Source organism: Clarias gariepinus, chromosome 6 (genome assembly GCF_024256425.1).
Source record: "Clarias gariepinus isolate MV-2021 ecotype Netherlands chromosome 6, CGAR_prim_01v2, whole genome shotgun sequence".
NCBI lineage: Eukaryota > Metazoa > Chordata > Actinopteri > Siluriformes > Clariidae > Clarias > Clarias gariepinus.
Window position 1 is genome coordinate 4466619 of NC_071105.1, and position 16269 is coordinate 4482887.

General features: G+C 39.1%; 2 protein-coding genes across 2 annotated transcripts; one reads left to right on the forward strand and one right to left on the reverse strand.

Annotated features, from left to right (window-relative positions):
* Nucleotides 1-7349: 7349 nt before the first annotated feature.
* LOC128526847 (ghrelin-like) lies at nt 7350-9349 on the forward strand. Its single transcript, XM_053499023.1, has 4 exons — nt 7350-7480; nt 7779-7865; nt 8992-9103; nt 9206-9349. Exons 1-4 carry the CDS (start codon nt 7367-7369, stop codon nt 9217-9219), a joined length of 327 nt encoding a protein of 108 aa, XP_053354998.1. The 5' UTR covers nt 7350-7366; the 3' UTR covers nt 9220-9349.
* On the reverse strand, nt 9022-14389 carry tatdn2 (TatD DNase domain containing 2). The gene is made up of 6 exons (XM_053499022.1): nt 14322-14389; nt 10284-11177; nt 10028-10155; nt 9751-9934; nt 9381-9521; nt 9022-9110 (listed from the first exon to the last, which is right to left on the reverse strand). Exons 2-5 carry the CDS (start codon nt 11109-11111, stop codon nt 9381-9383), a joined length of 1281 nt encoding a protein of 426 aa, XP_053354997.1. The 5' UTR covers nt 11112-11177; nt 14322-14389; the 3' UTR covers nt 9022-9110.
* Nucleotides 14390-16269: the final 1880 nt, after the last annotated feature.

Here is a 16269-nt window from a genome sequence, read left to right on the forward strand (position 1 = left end):
GAATTTCGTTATTACCTTTTGTTTAATCCCTGACCCCTTTATTTCTCTATATAATCTATATATATAATCATCTACTACACTAATACACTTATCTCATGGTTTAAGTAGTGCTTGGACACCATCAAGGGAGAAAGTTTTCGCAGTACGCCGGAAAACCATGATCAGACTGCCTGCTTCACGTCTGAAATGCTGGCCTCCCAGGAACTCCTTTAATGGCTTTTCAAACATGTGTAAATGTCTTGGAACGAGGTCAGGACTGTACACGTGATGTGGCGATAACTCCCAGCCAGGTTCCTGTAATGTGCAAGCGCTGTTGGTGAATGATTGTGTGTTCAGTTCCCACAGACAGATGCGTCTCTTACTTCCACAAGTTTGCGACAAGTTATCTATTGATTTTCTAGGACCAGACTCCAAGCCATCACAGTCAGGATCGTCATTCACAGACGTACAGAATTCTTTAAGACGTTTGCACCGTTCAAATGTTTCAAGAGTCTCATTACCGTACTGTGCTTCAAGTTCGACTTGATAAAAAAGTCACAATATCCTCTTGTAATTCCTTTTGTATTATTATTATATATTTTTGTAATGATACAGTATATAGAGTAATTTCAAGAACATGGTCATTATGAATTAAACCGCTCATTCATTGTCAGAAGCCCTCTGTCCTGACCAGGGTGGTGGAATAAATGCCAAAGTTGCTGGAAAACTGTCAACAAAGAAGGAACGTACCATGGATGGGATGACAAGGCTGGAAATAATCTATGTGTTGTTATAGGAAAGTGATCAGTGATGGAGAGGAGTAATGAAGTGGAGTTACATTTATGAATCCAACGTTTACTGGTTTCCCTTTTTTTCCGCACACCAAGAAATGTTTTATTCCTCTTATTTCCTGTTGTCACTGATTTTTGTAGCATACTCGTGATGGCCTATTTATTTTCACTGATAGTTGCATTTCCATTTTCTAGGAGACACACAGAGAGACTTTGTTCCTGGCGATGACTGTGAACATGCCGTTCACCACCTCCTCCTCCTTCTCCTCTTGGAGCTGGACAAAGTTCACCAAATGTCCCCAGCTTTAAAGGTCAATGTATGTGAGACGCTCTAAAATCGCTGAAATGTTTAAAGCCTGGAGTTTGTAAGATTAACACACATTTATCAAGTTATAAAACTTTAGATAAGTATATTTTTAAAAAATGAAGTCAGTGAAAGAAAGTAGTTTATACAGTACAGAGTCTGTCCACTGTTTCAGCTGAGTGAGTGATTTTGTATTCGTTAGTTCGGACTCATAAACGCCAGCTTTGTTATATAACTCTGATAAACATGACTGATTACGAAGACACACTAGGGGTTATACAGAGCTTTATCAACAAGCGTGGTCATTAAAAATGAAACGAAACACACGTATGTGTGTTGGGGGGGATGAATTCAGGCGTGTGAAGGCATTTAAGTTCTGTGTACACCTTTTACTTCACGTAATGAGGAAATGCAATAACTTCAAGCGAAAAAAAAGAAGTGTCATATTTCTGTTTTCAGTTTACAGTTTCATTACAGTTTTTTTCTTAGTTGATTCAGGTCAGACCTGCACTTCTTAAACTGCATCTATAAACCTCTAACATATACATTTCCAAATAAATGTAAAAATACAAGGGCCGTTCAAGTCAAACCAGGACTTGCCTGGTGAATGAAGGCGTAAAACTGATTGACATTTACTGAAGACTTTACAGAAGCACAGTGGACGCACTAGACAAGTAATTTGTTTTTGTTTATCTTTTTTGTAAATTAATTTACAAAACAATCAAAACAAAAAAATAACTGCAGAACTGATAGCAAGCCTCTGTGAAGTTAAGAGATCCTGCACTCTGCATTATGATCGGTTGGAAGAATTAAGTCCCATTTATAAAAACCTAGCGCATAAGAGTGTGATCTAAATCAGTGTGTTTTTAGCCGAAATGTTTGTAATTATTAAATCTCAGTGTCAGTCTAAACCATATATATGTTTAGTTTAGGGATTTATTCATTATGATGATTATAGAAATAAAAAAAAAATTTTATAATTTAAATTGCAATCTGTTAGCCAGCTTCTATAAAATATATATAGAGGAGAAATATATAAGAGATCGGCCTTCTGTGTTACGCTTGGTTTCGAGACATCTGTCTCAAACGTGATTAATTAGAAACCTAGAGAATGAAGGCAGGACTTTAATGCCTGTGTTTTTTTTGTTTTTTTTTACTGCAGTTTAAAAGAAACGAAAGTACAGGATGAGCAACGGGCGTCGGACATTTTTAGAACAGGTACTACACGGTGAGTGGTAATGGGAGGAGGACGAGCTAGGTGTTTACCCTGTCCCCCTTCCCCCGTCATCCGACCCCCTCTGCCCTCTGGACCTGTCTGGCTCGTCCTGGTTGGAGATCTCATCAAATGGATGCCCCATGTGGTCTGTCAGGGAAGAGTGTGGTGACTGGAGACGGTTCCACTTTACCATGAAGACGGTTCTATGAGGACTTTTGACTGTAGTTGCTCGAAAGTCGATAGTCTCTCAACAGTCTACCTGAGCCTTTCATAATGAACTGGACTCCATATTAATTTAAACACATCTGCTGTTCTACTGAACTTTTAGTCTCCTTACACACAGTATGGCTGCAGATCAATCCCAGCTGTCCGTTATCACCCAAATGAGGATGGGTTCCCTGTTGAATCCGGTTCCTCTTAAGGGTTCTTTCTATTTCCTCCTCAGGGGGTTTTTCCATCAGCACCATCGCCCTTGGCTTATTTATCAGCGTAAATCTGATCATTATGATTCATTCACAATTTTCACATTTCATACACATTTCCATAACAGTCTATTGGTTGTATAAAGCTGCTTTGCAACAATGACTATTGTTAAAAGCGCTATACAAATAACATAAAATTAAATTGAAGTGAATTGACTTTTCACCATGTTATTCCTTCCTATGGCGGTATGCGAACAGCCGTGTTTATACTCACAAACCCCATAATTTAAGTGAATTGTAGGATGCCATCCGATAAGAAGTGCTCACAATTGATGAACAGCTGTTGGCCCGAGTGATGGACAATTTCAAGCGAAGAATTTAGAGTTTCAGGCAGGCAGATAGAAAGATAGACAATTACAGACAGTTGTGTGTGTGTGTGTGTGTGTGTGTGTGCGCAGTGGGTGTGTGTGCGCGGTGGGTGTAGAATAAACCTTTTATCTGTTTTAATCTGTAGTAATTCTAGGTTGGTTACAAGGGCAGTGTATGTGGATCAGGTTTGGAGAACAGCATCTGTATTAGTGGTATGTGTGAGTGTGTGTGTGTGTGTGTGTGTGTGTGTGTGTGTGTTCATACCTCGGACATACCTGAGGATAAGTGAGTCAGGTATAATGACAGTGACATCAGTTGTTCCAGTCTTTGCCATATGACACATTTCAGATGGGACAAGTGGACACAGGTGAGACACCGCGCTCACAACGACTGGCTGTGTGTTACAAACCTGACGCTGTTGCGCCGCACCTTCAATGGTTTTCATCATCCTACCATAATAATAAAGAATTCACACCTCTGTCATAATGAAACTCTGTAAAGATAAGATGACACCTACTGAAAAATAAAGAAGTGAGTGGGTGTGAACTGAACTGCAGGGACAAGGAGAGCAGGATTGCATGTACGTGACATCACAGACCTGACCTTTCCGTGTTTGATTTACTCAGATTACCTCATTTACTGAAGGAATGTTGAGTCTGACAGCATAGACGTGAAATTATTCATGCAACATAAAATCTAAAGCCTTACTGTGTTGTCTTCTTCACAAACTGAAAAAAAAACAGCATGAAATCTTTAGCATATGTTAGGAGTAAAATACTTGGTATAAAAATAAAAATTGTATTCCTCTTATACTACAACAATCTGCCACCTGTATTATACTATAGGAGATAGACACTCGATCCATCACCAGCACCTTATCGCTCACCCTCTGTCTTAAAGATAGACAGACAATTAAATAGATGAATAGACAGACAGAGTAGATAGAGGGACAAACAGACAAGTACACCATAAAAAAAAACTAGATAAATGTTGAATAAATTAACATTATATTACACACCCTGGACTGTTCTATTTCATTTATGGACATTGCATATATACATTCATGCATATTAGCACACTCCCTGGATATTTCTATCTAAATTCAGTTTGATATATATTTCGTTCTTATCTTATACAGTTATATTTTCTACAGAGGGGTGACGACTGGCCTTTTGGAGCTACTGGAGGAGCATCAACAAGCTGAAGTTGTAGTCGTCCTTGAGCACCTGGGTACATGCACATGCAGCAGCTTCAGGAGTGATGTTTGCTCAGGTCTGTGCTCTAAACATTTAATTCCAAAAGGACAGGACATACACCTATGAAGCCGTCCAAACAATTATTATTGAACTTGAAGAGACACGCTGTCCTCAGATTCACATGCTGAGAAAAAAAAAAGTCTCTTGTTGCCATAGAGACTCTTTTGTGTCTGACACATTGAGAAAAAAATGTTCTTTGCTAGTTTTTAAGAATGGTTATGATATTGTAATATTTAACAATAAGTAAAAGACTAATAAGCATCTGGTGTTATTCAGGTATTTTATCGTATTTTAAGTCGAATCTGTATTCTCCTGTTTTACGTTTTTATTCTGTTTTATGTTTTAACTTACTTAAGGTTTTTAAATTTAATTGTTGTTAGGCACCTTGTTCTTACACAAAAAAACTACATCAATGGGATAAAATGGGAGACAACTTATCTTTTTTGAGTAGATGAAAAGTTGGGCCAAGTCAACTCTGGAAAAATATTATTAGTTTAGCCCACAAACAGAACTACTTAAGCTGACTTAAATATTTAAAAAGTTTTATGTTTAGGCAGCTAATTTTTACAGTATAGATAGATAAATAGAGAGAGAGAGAGAGAGAGAGAGAGAGAGAGAGAGAGAGAGACCTTTAGATAGATGGGTAGATAGACAGAGACAGATAAGCAGTTAGCTAAAATCAACAAATAAATCTGTAGTCAGGTTTTTATGTGAAGCAGATGTGTTCAGTTAAATGATAAATACTGTAAATTTTCACCTTTTTGTGGAGTAAAACGAGTCTCTTGAGGTCATGGATGGCTGTTTCACACAGATATTGTTCTCTGTACATTGTTGTTCCATTAGATCGTTTACACACACTGTATATTTCTTAAGATGCTCAGTTTATAGAAAATATCTGTGGATTATATCTCATTTAAACCACTGGCCTTTAACAATACTAGTCAAGGAATGTGCATATTATCCTTCACTAAATCTCATGAAATAGTGTTTTCATGATGACTAGTTACTGCATATTTACCTGCCACAAATTTACAGTGGTATCTTATGATAACTCTGGTTTGGCCGCGTCTTTACTGCCATATTATTGTGGTGTTACTGTGGTAACTAACTCAACTATAATAATGATAATAATAATAGTGAAACTGTGACTGACGTACAGTAATGTGCATAGTCTGACCACAGCTTGCTTTTTTACCACAGAGAAAGATCTGGCATTATAACTGTCAGGGTTTTGGGTTCGCATTCAGGTTTATGAAGTAATGCATGGAAAAGCTCATAGTGCATTACAAAGAAGTCGAAGCAGAACTACAAGTTCACAGGAGTCAATGTCAATGTCAGTTCTGCTGTACGGTGGAATAAAAGGTGGCGTGATCACAGCGGATGCCTCGGGAGAATACAGAGATGTGGACAGAACTTAAATACTGCAAACAATCCAGTGGGGTCTCAAAACCAGTGTGCACAAAGACGGGAAGCAGGTGTGTGTCAGCTAAATAAACAAGTCAAAATCAAGTATGAGGTTGCCCTCTGGTGGTTTGGAAGCAATTGTATTTTTTCCTCATAAAATCAGCTAGAATCTGATTTAGAGTTTTGTTCTTATCTCCAGATTTTTTCTAAATCTGTCTGTTTCATAGGACTAACGCCGAACAAGTGGACACAATCAAATATCGAACCAGTGGAGGAACCCAGGGCATTAAAAACACATAAGAAACAGGATGCAAAGAGAAGAATCAGTGACAAATTGAAGTCACTTCAGTGTGAGATTTCAAATCACGTTCACAGATCGGTCTTCAGTCCAGATAAACTGTTCTGCAGAATGTTCCTCCACTGCTCCAGTTCTTCTTCCACTCACTTCCTGCTCAAGATGTCTGATTTCTTTAAACTGACCGAGCATAAATATAAAATATCTGTACTGGAACTTTAAAATTCTGTTTTTCACCTCTTGCTCTTATACATCCTCAGACTCTTCAGTCTGTGCCATTTTCTGTAAGACCTCTATCTCAAGAAGATCTCTGCTCAATACAATCTGCCATCCTTCATTCTGGAGTTTCTGGAAGATAATCCTAAACTCTTTAATTTACAACATAGTAGTGAGATTAAACAATGAATAATGTACAGAGAAGAACAACTAGAGCAACGTCGCCTTCAGTAAACAAGCTGTCAAGATCTTCGGCTCCAGCTTCCTGCCTCTCTGCTGCACCATAGATAAAATGTTTGACGAGACTCGTCTCCATTACTGTGAGATGGTTTGGTTCCCAGAGACAAGCAGCTGTTTGAATTTGAACAAACATCATTATGTTTATCATACCATGTTTTTCGTAAGAAATCTTTTCATCTCCTCTTGGAATTTCATATCAGAGCTGATATGGCTTAAACACACACACCTCAGATATTTAAACAGCCCTGTTATTGTAGAGTTGGAAATATTTAGTGTGTTCATAGATAAAGTGATATTCTCCGGTGTTTGTCTTCCTGTGGCTGTAGTCTCAGAGGTTCAGCGTATTTAAGAGGATCGAGTGGAGCAGAACATCACATAACACCATCCCGACTCCAGGTAAGACATCACGCTTACAGACGTATCTGTGTTTTAATTATTTAAGCGAACATTATTAATAATGACGTCTAAAAAAGCAAGGTAGTAAAAAAGAGATGTGGATGGACTGATCAAGGAGAATAACTTAAGACAAGGTGTTGGAGCTCATGTATGTAGATGAGTCCTCCTCGATTGCTGGCGGTGATCAAACTGGGGAGAGAAATATCTTCCCTTCTATCTGTTTTTTTTCCCCGATCCAACAGAGCATTAAACAGTAGTGTGCATGTATCAGATACAGCTGGATTAGATTAGACTTTACAGACATTGTATGAGTATTAGAGAAGTGACGTTCCTGATGTGCTTGTGGTTTATTGTGAATTGTCAGTGATTCCAATCTCTGATGTTATCACAGTGTTGGATTTTTAATTTTTACTTTATTAAATGCTGTTGATTTACTGCTTTAGATCGACGCCAACGAGAGAGAGAGAGAGAGATCACCATGTTGGATCAGGGTCGTATCTGTCATGTGGTTTTGCTCCTCTGTGCTTCATCTCTGTGGACTGAAACAGTGATGTGCGGCTCAAGCTTCCTCAGTCCAGCCCAGAGACCACAGGTCAGTATGTGTGTGTGTGTGTGTCAGTTCTAGTTAAAATGTTCTCACAGTAATATAAATAACATATTGGATCAGAGAAGTAAAGATTAGGGTTAAATTCAAGTCAATCAGTAATATTAATAATTAGTTACATTAAGGTTGCTCATAAGGACAGAAAATAAATCTGTGTGCACCTGTGTACACTTGAAGACTTGTTTCTCTGTTTCTGTCTACAGTTATATTTAGAGAGGATAAAAATTGTTTCACTCCATAGATCTGTGTGTGTGTGTGTGTGTGTGTGTGTGTGCGCGCGCGTTAGAATCGCAGTGACCGAAAGCCTCCTCGAGTGGGACGGAGGACTTCACCTGAACTCGAGGCTCCTCTTCCTTCACAGGATAAAATGATGGTACGCAAACGTTCAGGCCAAAAGTAAAAGAAGAAGTAAAAACATGACATTAACAACATTTCACTTTCTTCAGTGGTTCACGACACACACACACACACCATCTACACTGATTAAAATAACAACTGTTTATCAAATGATCAGTTAAGCTTCAGTTTAGTCAGTAACACACACATGCGCCTCCGCAACACAGAAATAAAGTTCGACTGAGAAGGTGTTGAGAGTTCAGGACAGATCTGAATCTTTCAGGACAAATAAAGCACACATTCAGAGCTGTGTGAAGAGTTACAGCACTCGTTTATTCTTAGTCACTGCTTCATAAGGGTCACGTTAGATGGCGAGTTAAAAATGATCCGCATTCTGGTTATATCAGATCTTCAGTAGGCCTCGCTGTACCTGGTGCCAAAACAACTAACAGAAGAGCATAAACGAAAGAGTTTGGATATTTGCAAACAAAATTTGGACGGATACTTACACCGAAAGACGGTGAAAGTTTCTTTCAGTGGAAAGAATTATTACTGATGACGAGACACGGATTAATCACTACGAGCCTGAGAGTAAACGGCAGAGTATGAAGTGGAAACACCAAGGGTCAAGTTTAAAAGTCAACTTTTAAATCAACAATTTTTCATCAGCTGAAAAATTCATCGACGCTTACAGTCTTTTTGGATTCCCAAGAACCAGAAGTATTGGAACATTACCAGGAAACAGCACATATCTGCCCACACTTTGAGGTGTTAAAGCATCCTCCCTATAGTCCTGATCTCGCTCCATCAGACTTGTAGCTGTTTGGTCGCTTGAAAGCAGCCGTACAAGGACAAAGATTCACTTCTGATGAAGATGACAGATGGACAGAGTGTACTGTGAAGGAATGCAATTATGTTGAAAAAATTACATATTTGTTTTTTCAAAAAGTAAAAGAATAAAAAACACAGCCAGAATGCAGATAATTTTTGACTCGCATTTTGGGAAAACTGAACTAAACCAAAACAACAGATTCCTAAACAAAATTAAGATTTACACACGTCTACGCATGTCTCTAGCCGAGGCCAGGATTCTCAGTCAGTTTGTGTGAGTGGGTTTGAAAGGTTTACAGCGATCATTGTGAATGTTTCTGGTGGCTCTGCAGGTGAGCGCACCGTTCCAGCTGGCCGTGTCTCTCACTGACACAGAGTATGAGGATTACGGTCCTGTGCTGCAGAAGATCTTACTGGATGTCCTGGGAGATCCACTGACCCCGGGTGCGTTCTGATACCACACACACACACACACACTTTCTTAATTAATAATACTGAGACAATGAAGTCACATGTGCTGCTTGTTCTTTTTTGTTCTTGTTTCAGACAGACCATATTAATTCCAGTGGAAAGGATACTTAATGAAAACGTGTGTGCAAAATCAACAACATTAAAACAACTGTATGTGAAATATGAAAATAAAATGATAACATGGCAAAGTTGTCAGTGTTTATCTTGTGAAAAAAGAAAAAGAAAAAAAGAAACCATTTCTGACACACACCTACAGGCCGTAGATGTGTGTGGTGTTTCCGCGGATCTTTTGCAGCACGTTAGAAAAAAGCTCTCCCTTCAGGATGCTTATTTCTCGTAGGGTGTGTACGCCCATGCCCGGGTGAGAAAACCTGCACACAGCCTGAGGGACCTGCAGGGGAGAGTAGAAATATTATAGATAAATAATCACCACCATGGAGATGTGATGAAGCGCAGAGCTTGAAACCACAATTAATTAACCACTTAATTAATTTCCTAAATCATCACAATCAGATTTTCATCCTCTTATAATTAAACTTAATGCTGTGGGATGAAGATAATTTTTTGGATCACCTTGTAGATTAAGGTGTGTGCCCCTGAAGACTGAGGCTGTGTGATACCTGTCTGGGTCGGAAGTAGGGTGCGTCGGTTTCCAGCAATATTCGGTCCAGTGGAATTTTTCTCACGGCGTCTCGGGGGTCTTTGGCTTTGGGGTTCGTCAGCAACGCCGTAAAACCTACATGTAGGTTCGGGAATTCACTCAGGAAAGGCTCGATTACGGAGTAGCTGTTGGTGAAACAGTGTCTGTAATGCACACACACACAAAAAGATTAAAAAGCGACACGTCACAACAAAGCATGAGTGAAATCCTTTAACGTACAGTTTTTTTTTTTTAACCTGTGTATCTTGTAGTCTCGGGGAACACACTTCTTCATGACGTCCAGCAAATCATCATCAGCGTCCCGGCAGTGTATAACCAGAGGCTTATCCAGAGACACAGCCAAGCGCAACTGACGCTCAAACACCTGCACACACAAACTCCAAGGGAATGACTGTGTTTTCACTTTGACTAATGGATCAGGTTAGAAAATAATAACAATAAAATACTTTGTAGACGTTTCAGAATGTTAATTATGACCATGAGCAGATCTACCTTTTTCTGTGTGTTGGGGTGGGTTGTATTCTTATGCGAGTAATCCAGACCGATTTCCCCGAACGCAACGGTCTTGGGGTGGCGCATGGCTTCCATGATGCTTTGCTCATACCTGGAGTTGTACTCCTTGGCAAAGTGGGGGTGGCATCCAAAAGCCCCCCATACAAACTCCTCCTCTATCAGCCCCTCCCAGATGGCTTCTTTCTCCATGACCTTCGGATTGCAGAAGTCCGTAATGCAGCCGCGAAACTCCGCAGGGAAACTGCTGCTAAATTTTTCACGGAAACTCTGGAAGCTTCCATGGAAGCCCAACTTCCCAAAGAGCATATCCAGGTGACAGTGGGTGTCGATGAAGCCCGGTGAGGTGGGTTCTGACAGCCAGAGAGGCTCTGAGCCCACTGACCGTCTGCGGGTGATAGGGTCATCGGTATGGGACGTGGTTAACTCATAGCGCATGTGTGTGCATGAGGACTGGTGGTTAAAGAGCGGCGAGAACCCACACAGCTCGTTTGGAGAAATTGAGCAAGATGTCAATGATGAAGTCGATCCGATCTTAGGACTGAGGAACCGCCCCAATGCTACCACTGGATTACTGTGTCGATGCGTACCTCTCCTGCCAGTCGAGTCACGCTCTCTCAACGGGCTCCAAGAGGAACTGACACGTTTGTGGGACGTGTCCATCCATGGCATGTCAAATGAAGTTTGTGGGGTCAACGTGACTGCTGGAGTTGAGACATTTCGCAGAGGAGATGAAGCTTCAGCATTATCAGCCTCTCCATCCTGCTTGTGCATGGTCTTTTGTTCCACATAGTTTTCCTCTGAAAACATCTCCAGCTTGATGAGATGCTCAACACCTGACCGATCAGAAGAGCTGCTACTGTTTAGGACCACAATCTGTGGATGGAGATTAATTAATCATCAGCAGGTGGAGTGATTTAGTCTTAAAGATGTATCCTCTTGTAGTGACATGCCTGTTAAAGATCTATAATGCTTATTAGAAAATCCATCTTAGTTATGAAACGTGCACAACTTGATGCACTGCACAAAACCAAATGTGCTGCATAAGATTAATTTAAACAAATTTATGGCAAGTGTGTATAAAAAAGGCATGTTACAAAACGCAATAATGTTCAACGCATTTGTCGTCCGGTAGCTGCTGTGGAATTTGCAAAGTACACCGAGTTTTACTTCATTCAATGGGGTTTATCATTGGCTTGTAAGCTGAGTTTTTCATTGGCTTTTAGATCGAGTTAAGGTTTTTCACAAGATACGAACGATTTGAAAATTTGTCTTCACTTCAACAAACTAAAACTTCATTGGATAACAGTATTTATTGAAAGGTATGTAGAATTGTATCTAGTAAACATATCTATTTATCTGGAATTTACTCTATCATTTTCAAGGAAGCTGTAAATGCATCATGACAGAAGGAGCCTTGAATCTAGGCTCTATTAAACTATTTGAAACATTGATGCCATCCCACAAATTGCCTTCTACAAAAACTTGACGGCATTTGGCTCTTAATTTGGTCATTTATGCTGTATATTTAAACATATGTTTAGTTAACAGATGTGGATTTCTAATGTGATATTTTAAATCAATTTTATAACAACGGGTCATGTGACCCAATGGCCCCATCTGATTGGTCGACGTGCAGACACACTGGACCCACTACAGTTCGCTTATCGTCCAAACCGTTCCACGGACGATGCAATCTCTCATCTCCTCCATACATCTCTCACTCACCTGGAAACTCGGAGGGGGAATTATGTGAAAATGCTCTTCGTCGACTACAGCTCTGCATTTAATACCATAATTCCCTCCACACTTACCACCAAGCTGGAGCACCTGGGACTCAACTCATCCATGTGTCAGTGGATCTCCAATTTTCTGACTGGCAGACCACAGGCAGTAAGGATGGGCGGACATGTCTCAGCCTCCCTCACTCTCAGCACTGGAGCCCCCCAGGGTTGTGTTCTGAGCCCCCTGCTGTACTCTCTGTACACCCATGACTGCGTGGCCACTACCAACTCCACCACCATCATCAAGTTTGCTGACGACACTGTTGTGGTGGGCCTGATCACGAACAACGATGAGACGGCCTACCTGAAGGAGGTTGGAAATCTGGAGAACTGGTGCCAGAGGAACAATCTCCTCCTGAACGTCAGTAAGACAAAGGAGCTGATAGTGGACTTCAGTACAAAGCAGGTGAGGAACTACCAGACCCCCATCATCAACAGGAGCCCAGTGGAGAGAGTGGACAGCTTCAGATACCTCGGTGTTCACATCACGCAGGACCTGGCATGGTCCTGTCACATCAACACCATGGTATAAAAAGGCCCGGCAGCGTCACTACCACCTCAGATGCTTGAGAGACTTTAGACTGCCCTCCAAGGTGCTCAGGAATTTCTACTCCTGCACCATAGAGAGCATCCTGACGGGAAATATCACGACCTGGTTCGGAAACAGCACCATGCAGGACAGACGAGCTTTACAGAGGGTGGTGCGATCAGCTGAGCGCATCATCCGCATCGAGCTCCCTGACCTGCACTCGATCTACAGCAAGCGGTGCTTGACCAAGGCCAGGAAGATCGTGAAGGACCTCAGCCACCCCAACAATGGACTGTTCACTCTGTTGCGGTCTGGGAAGCGATTCCGCCCTCTAAAGGCCAACACAGAGAGACTGAGGAGGAGCTTCTTCCCGCAGGCGATAAGGTCTCTCAACCACACCACTATGCAGAACTAACACAATCTTTTCATAATTGATCAATCAATCAATCTTTTTACATCCATGGACACTATGGACAATTACACGCACACCTTCCTACATATCTACACTACATGTTGTACGTTTACATCCTGGACCATTGCACAAAGACACTTTAATAACTTTGCACACCTACCTTTACAACTACACTACATGTTTACGTTTACATCCTGGACCAGTGCACAAAGACACTTTAATAACCTTTGCACAAAGACACTTTGTTCTATGCATATTTGCACACCCAGTACAGTATATTTTAATTTGTACAGTATATTTCTCAGTACAGTATATTTCAATTTGTACAGTATATTTCTCAGTACAGTATATTTCAATTTGTACAGTATATTTCTATTTTTATGTACATCATATTTCCATTTTTATTTTTAGTTCTATTTTTCCTAGTTTAATTTAATTTTTCTATTTAATTTTTTCTATCGTATTTCTTTTATTCATATTTATTTCTTATTGTAAACTTTAATTCTTTTTTAGGGTCACTGGCAGTCGTATAAGCATTTTACTACATTTGGTACTGTGTATGACTGTGTATGTGACAAATAAAATTTGAATTTGAATTTTGCTGTGTTTAAAAAACAAAGAAGCACTTTAAGCTATTCATTTCATTGGGTTACTGGTATATTCTCCAAGTATGTCTCTCCTCTCTCGTCTCGGTGTGTATACTTTGGCTTTAGAAAGCTTTAATGAAGAATTCTGTATGTTACCATGATTTAATGAGGTGATATTAAAATGTTATTCATATAAAATAATTCTGCTTCTGTCTAAATTAATAATGACAAATTATACACCCAGTTGCAAAATTTCATTATCATATTTTTAAAAATGGCGAAGTTATTTGAGGTTTTTATACATTTGGTATCATTTGGTTTCTGTGGTCATTCTCTTTTAAATAAAGTTACATATTTTTTTTATTTTGGGGGATTTTTTTTTACATACCTAGTAAAATCAGATTATTTCTATTTTACAAACCTATTTAATATTATACTGAAATAAAACGTGTTGTTGTGCACCATTTTGAAGATAGAACATTAGTTTTGGGTCAAGTTTGCTAAATTTCCAGCGTCCAGTTTGTGCTAAAGGCTAGTCAGCCAGAAACTAGCCCACCTTCACCACAGATTAAGTGGTAATTAACAACTTGCTTAACAACCAGAACTTAAAATTTCCTGTGTGTAATTTATTTACTTACTGTTTAAATTTTAACCGAAGCAGGTTCGTAAATATATAGTAATATATGATTTTACAGATATATAACTCACCTTATAGCATAAATGGAAATCAGCTTTTAAACGATAAAAAATACCTCACGAGCGACAGGCACGCGCGCACACAGCAAGTAGCGAGTCGATTCACTAAAGAGTCGATTCTTTAAAGTGAGTCGAATCCACACAGGAAAGTGAATCACACCAGACCAGTGTAATATATCGAGTCATTTGGAGCAAAGTAAATATTGACACAATTGCAGAATTAGCACAACCTTACCAAAAAAAAAAGATTTTTTTTTTTAAGATTACGTGTATATTAAATAATTATTGTGGAATCGACTCAACTGATCCGGATTCTAAATGTAAAGCATTCTTATAACTGCATAAATAAAATATTTTTTCCCCGTACATTAGTCAGAACTCTTATAATGTTATCTTTACGTTACATATATTGAAGGAGGGACTAGTCTAAGAAAAATGTCTGTCTGTCTGTCTGTCCAGCCAAATTATGTCACAGCAAAAAAAACAAAACTGGCTGAACAAAATTTAATGAAACTTTGGCAATATGTTGGTATTTGCCTGAAGTTAAACCTGCATTATAAGTGAAATCACAATAGTACAAGTGAAGGATTGTGGGCACGTGTACTGTTTATTATAATATTGTCACCACGTGTGTGCACGTATGCGTAAAAAAAGGAAGTGTCATTAGAGAAGTTCCTTGTTAAAGATCCAGAGTCACTTCTTCCTGTCAGAAAGCAGAGATTACGTTGTTGTGTGTGCACGGGACAGTGTCCATAGACTTTTCATGACACTGGCGTGCACAAACATGCTAAGGAAATTACTGCTGTAAAGTAAAAATAAAGTAAATTAACATGTGCTTTACCTTTGAAAAGAATTGTGACAGAGCAGTATTTCCACAACACACACGCACACACACAAATGGAAACACTGCTCTGTCGGAATTATTTTCAAAGGTTAAGTGCAGTTTGTTTGTTTTTTTACCTTATATATTGTATTTATTATTTTTACAGAGTATATTTTTGGGTTTGTGGAATGAATCATCAAAATTTTCTTTATTTCTTAGGGGGAAATTTGCTGTGAGTGTTTTGATATACAAGCATGCTTTGATACTTTTTCGATTTCTCATCTGTGATTCACTCTCCGATTACTAAACATGGAGTGTATTTGTCTGAACACTAAAGAAGTACAACTTAGTGTAAACAAGCGTAAACATAAACTGTTCTATATCTTCTCTTTTTCATTAATTGTAATAAGATTAAATGAAAGTAGATCTCAAAATCTTTTCATGGACTATGTACATTTTGTACAGTTTCCAAATATTTAGCCACCAATCCAGAAGAAACCAATACCGTATAAACTTGTCAAATTTTGTAAAATGACATTTTAAAAAATTAAGTGGTTTGTATTCATTACAGACGGACATGTACCTTATGAAATAATAATATCACTGATTACATTCAATTTTACACACATTACATTTTTAATTCTAATTGAGAATCTGTGGAAGAAGTCTCCATCCGGGTCATATGACAGTAGCGTTCACAAGTTAACTGGGAACTCGGAAATTCCCGACTCGAATTATTCAACTTCCCATGGTTCAGGAAAAGACTGTATGTGATAATTTACCATTAATAGTGATGATAGGTAATTAATTTTTTATCAAATAAACTTTGTTCGAGTTTAAACGAAAAAGACTGCTTTACATGCTTAAACCACGCCGTAATTATAAAATTGTTCTTATTATGAGCGCCGCCATATTAGCTATTTATGTGACGTCATGGAATCCGAACTGCGTAGGAATTACGAGTTATACATGTTTTCGTAAACTATTCACGCCTACTTGGAAGTCAGAAATGTTATTTTGACCTAACTCAGTCGTGTCGGAAATGTCCTAGTTCCTACATTATCACGAATACTACACACGGTGTATTTATGGTAACGGAATAACCGCTCTGATTGGTTGGGGCGCCCTTTCTAAGAT

What these genes read in the sequence shown, in the direction of transcription:
- LOC128526847 (XM_053499023.1), top strand. Translation starts at nt 7,367, where the DNA reads ATGTTGGATCAGGGTCGTATCTGTCATGTGGTTTTGCTCCTCTGTGCT. An exon ending in GTCCAGCCCAGAGACCACAG is followed by an intron (nt 7,481 to 7,778) that starts GTCAGTATGTGT and finishes CGCGCGCGTTAG; the next exon opens with AATCGCAGTGACCGAAAGCC. An exon ending in CTTCACAGGATAAAATGATG is followed by an intron (nt 7,866 to 8,991) that starts GTACGCAAACGT and finishes GTGGCTCTGCAG; the next exon opens with GTGAGCGCACCGTTCCAGCT.
- tatdn2 (XM_053499022.1), bottom strand. Translation starts at nt 11,111, where the DNA reads ATGTTTTCAGAGGAAAACTATGTGGAACAAAAGACCATGCACAAGCAG. An exon ending in ACCCCAACACACAGAAAAAG is followed by an intron (nt 10,156 to 10,283) that starts GTAGATCTGCTC and finishes TTGTGTGTGCAG; the next exon opens with GTGTTTGAGCGTCAGTTGCG. An exon ending in CGAGACTACAAGATACACAG is followed by an intron (nt 9,935 to 10,027) that starts GTTAAAAAAAAA and finishes TGTGCATTACAG; the next exon opens with ACACTGTTTCACCAACAGCT.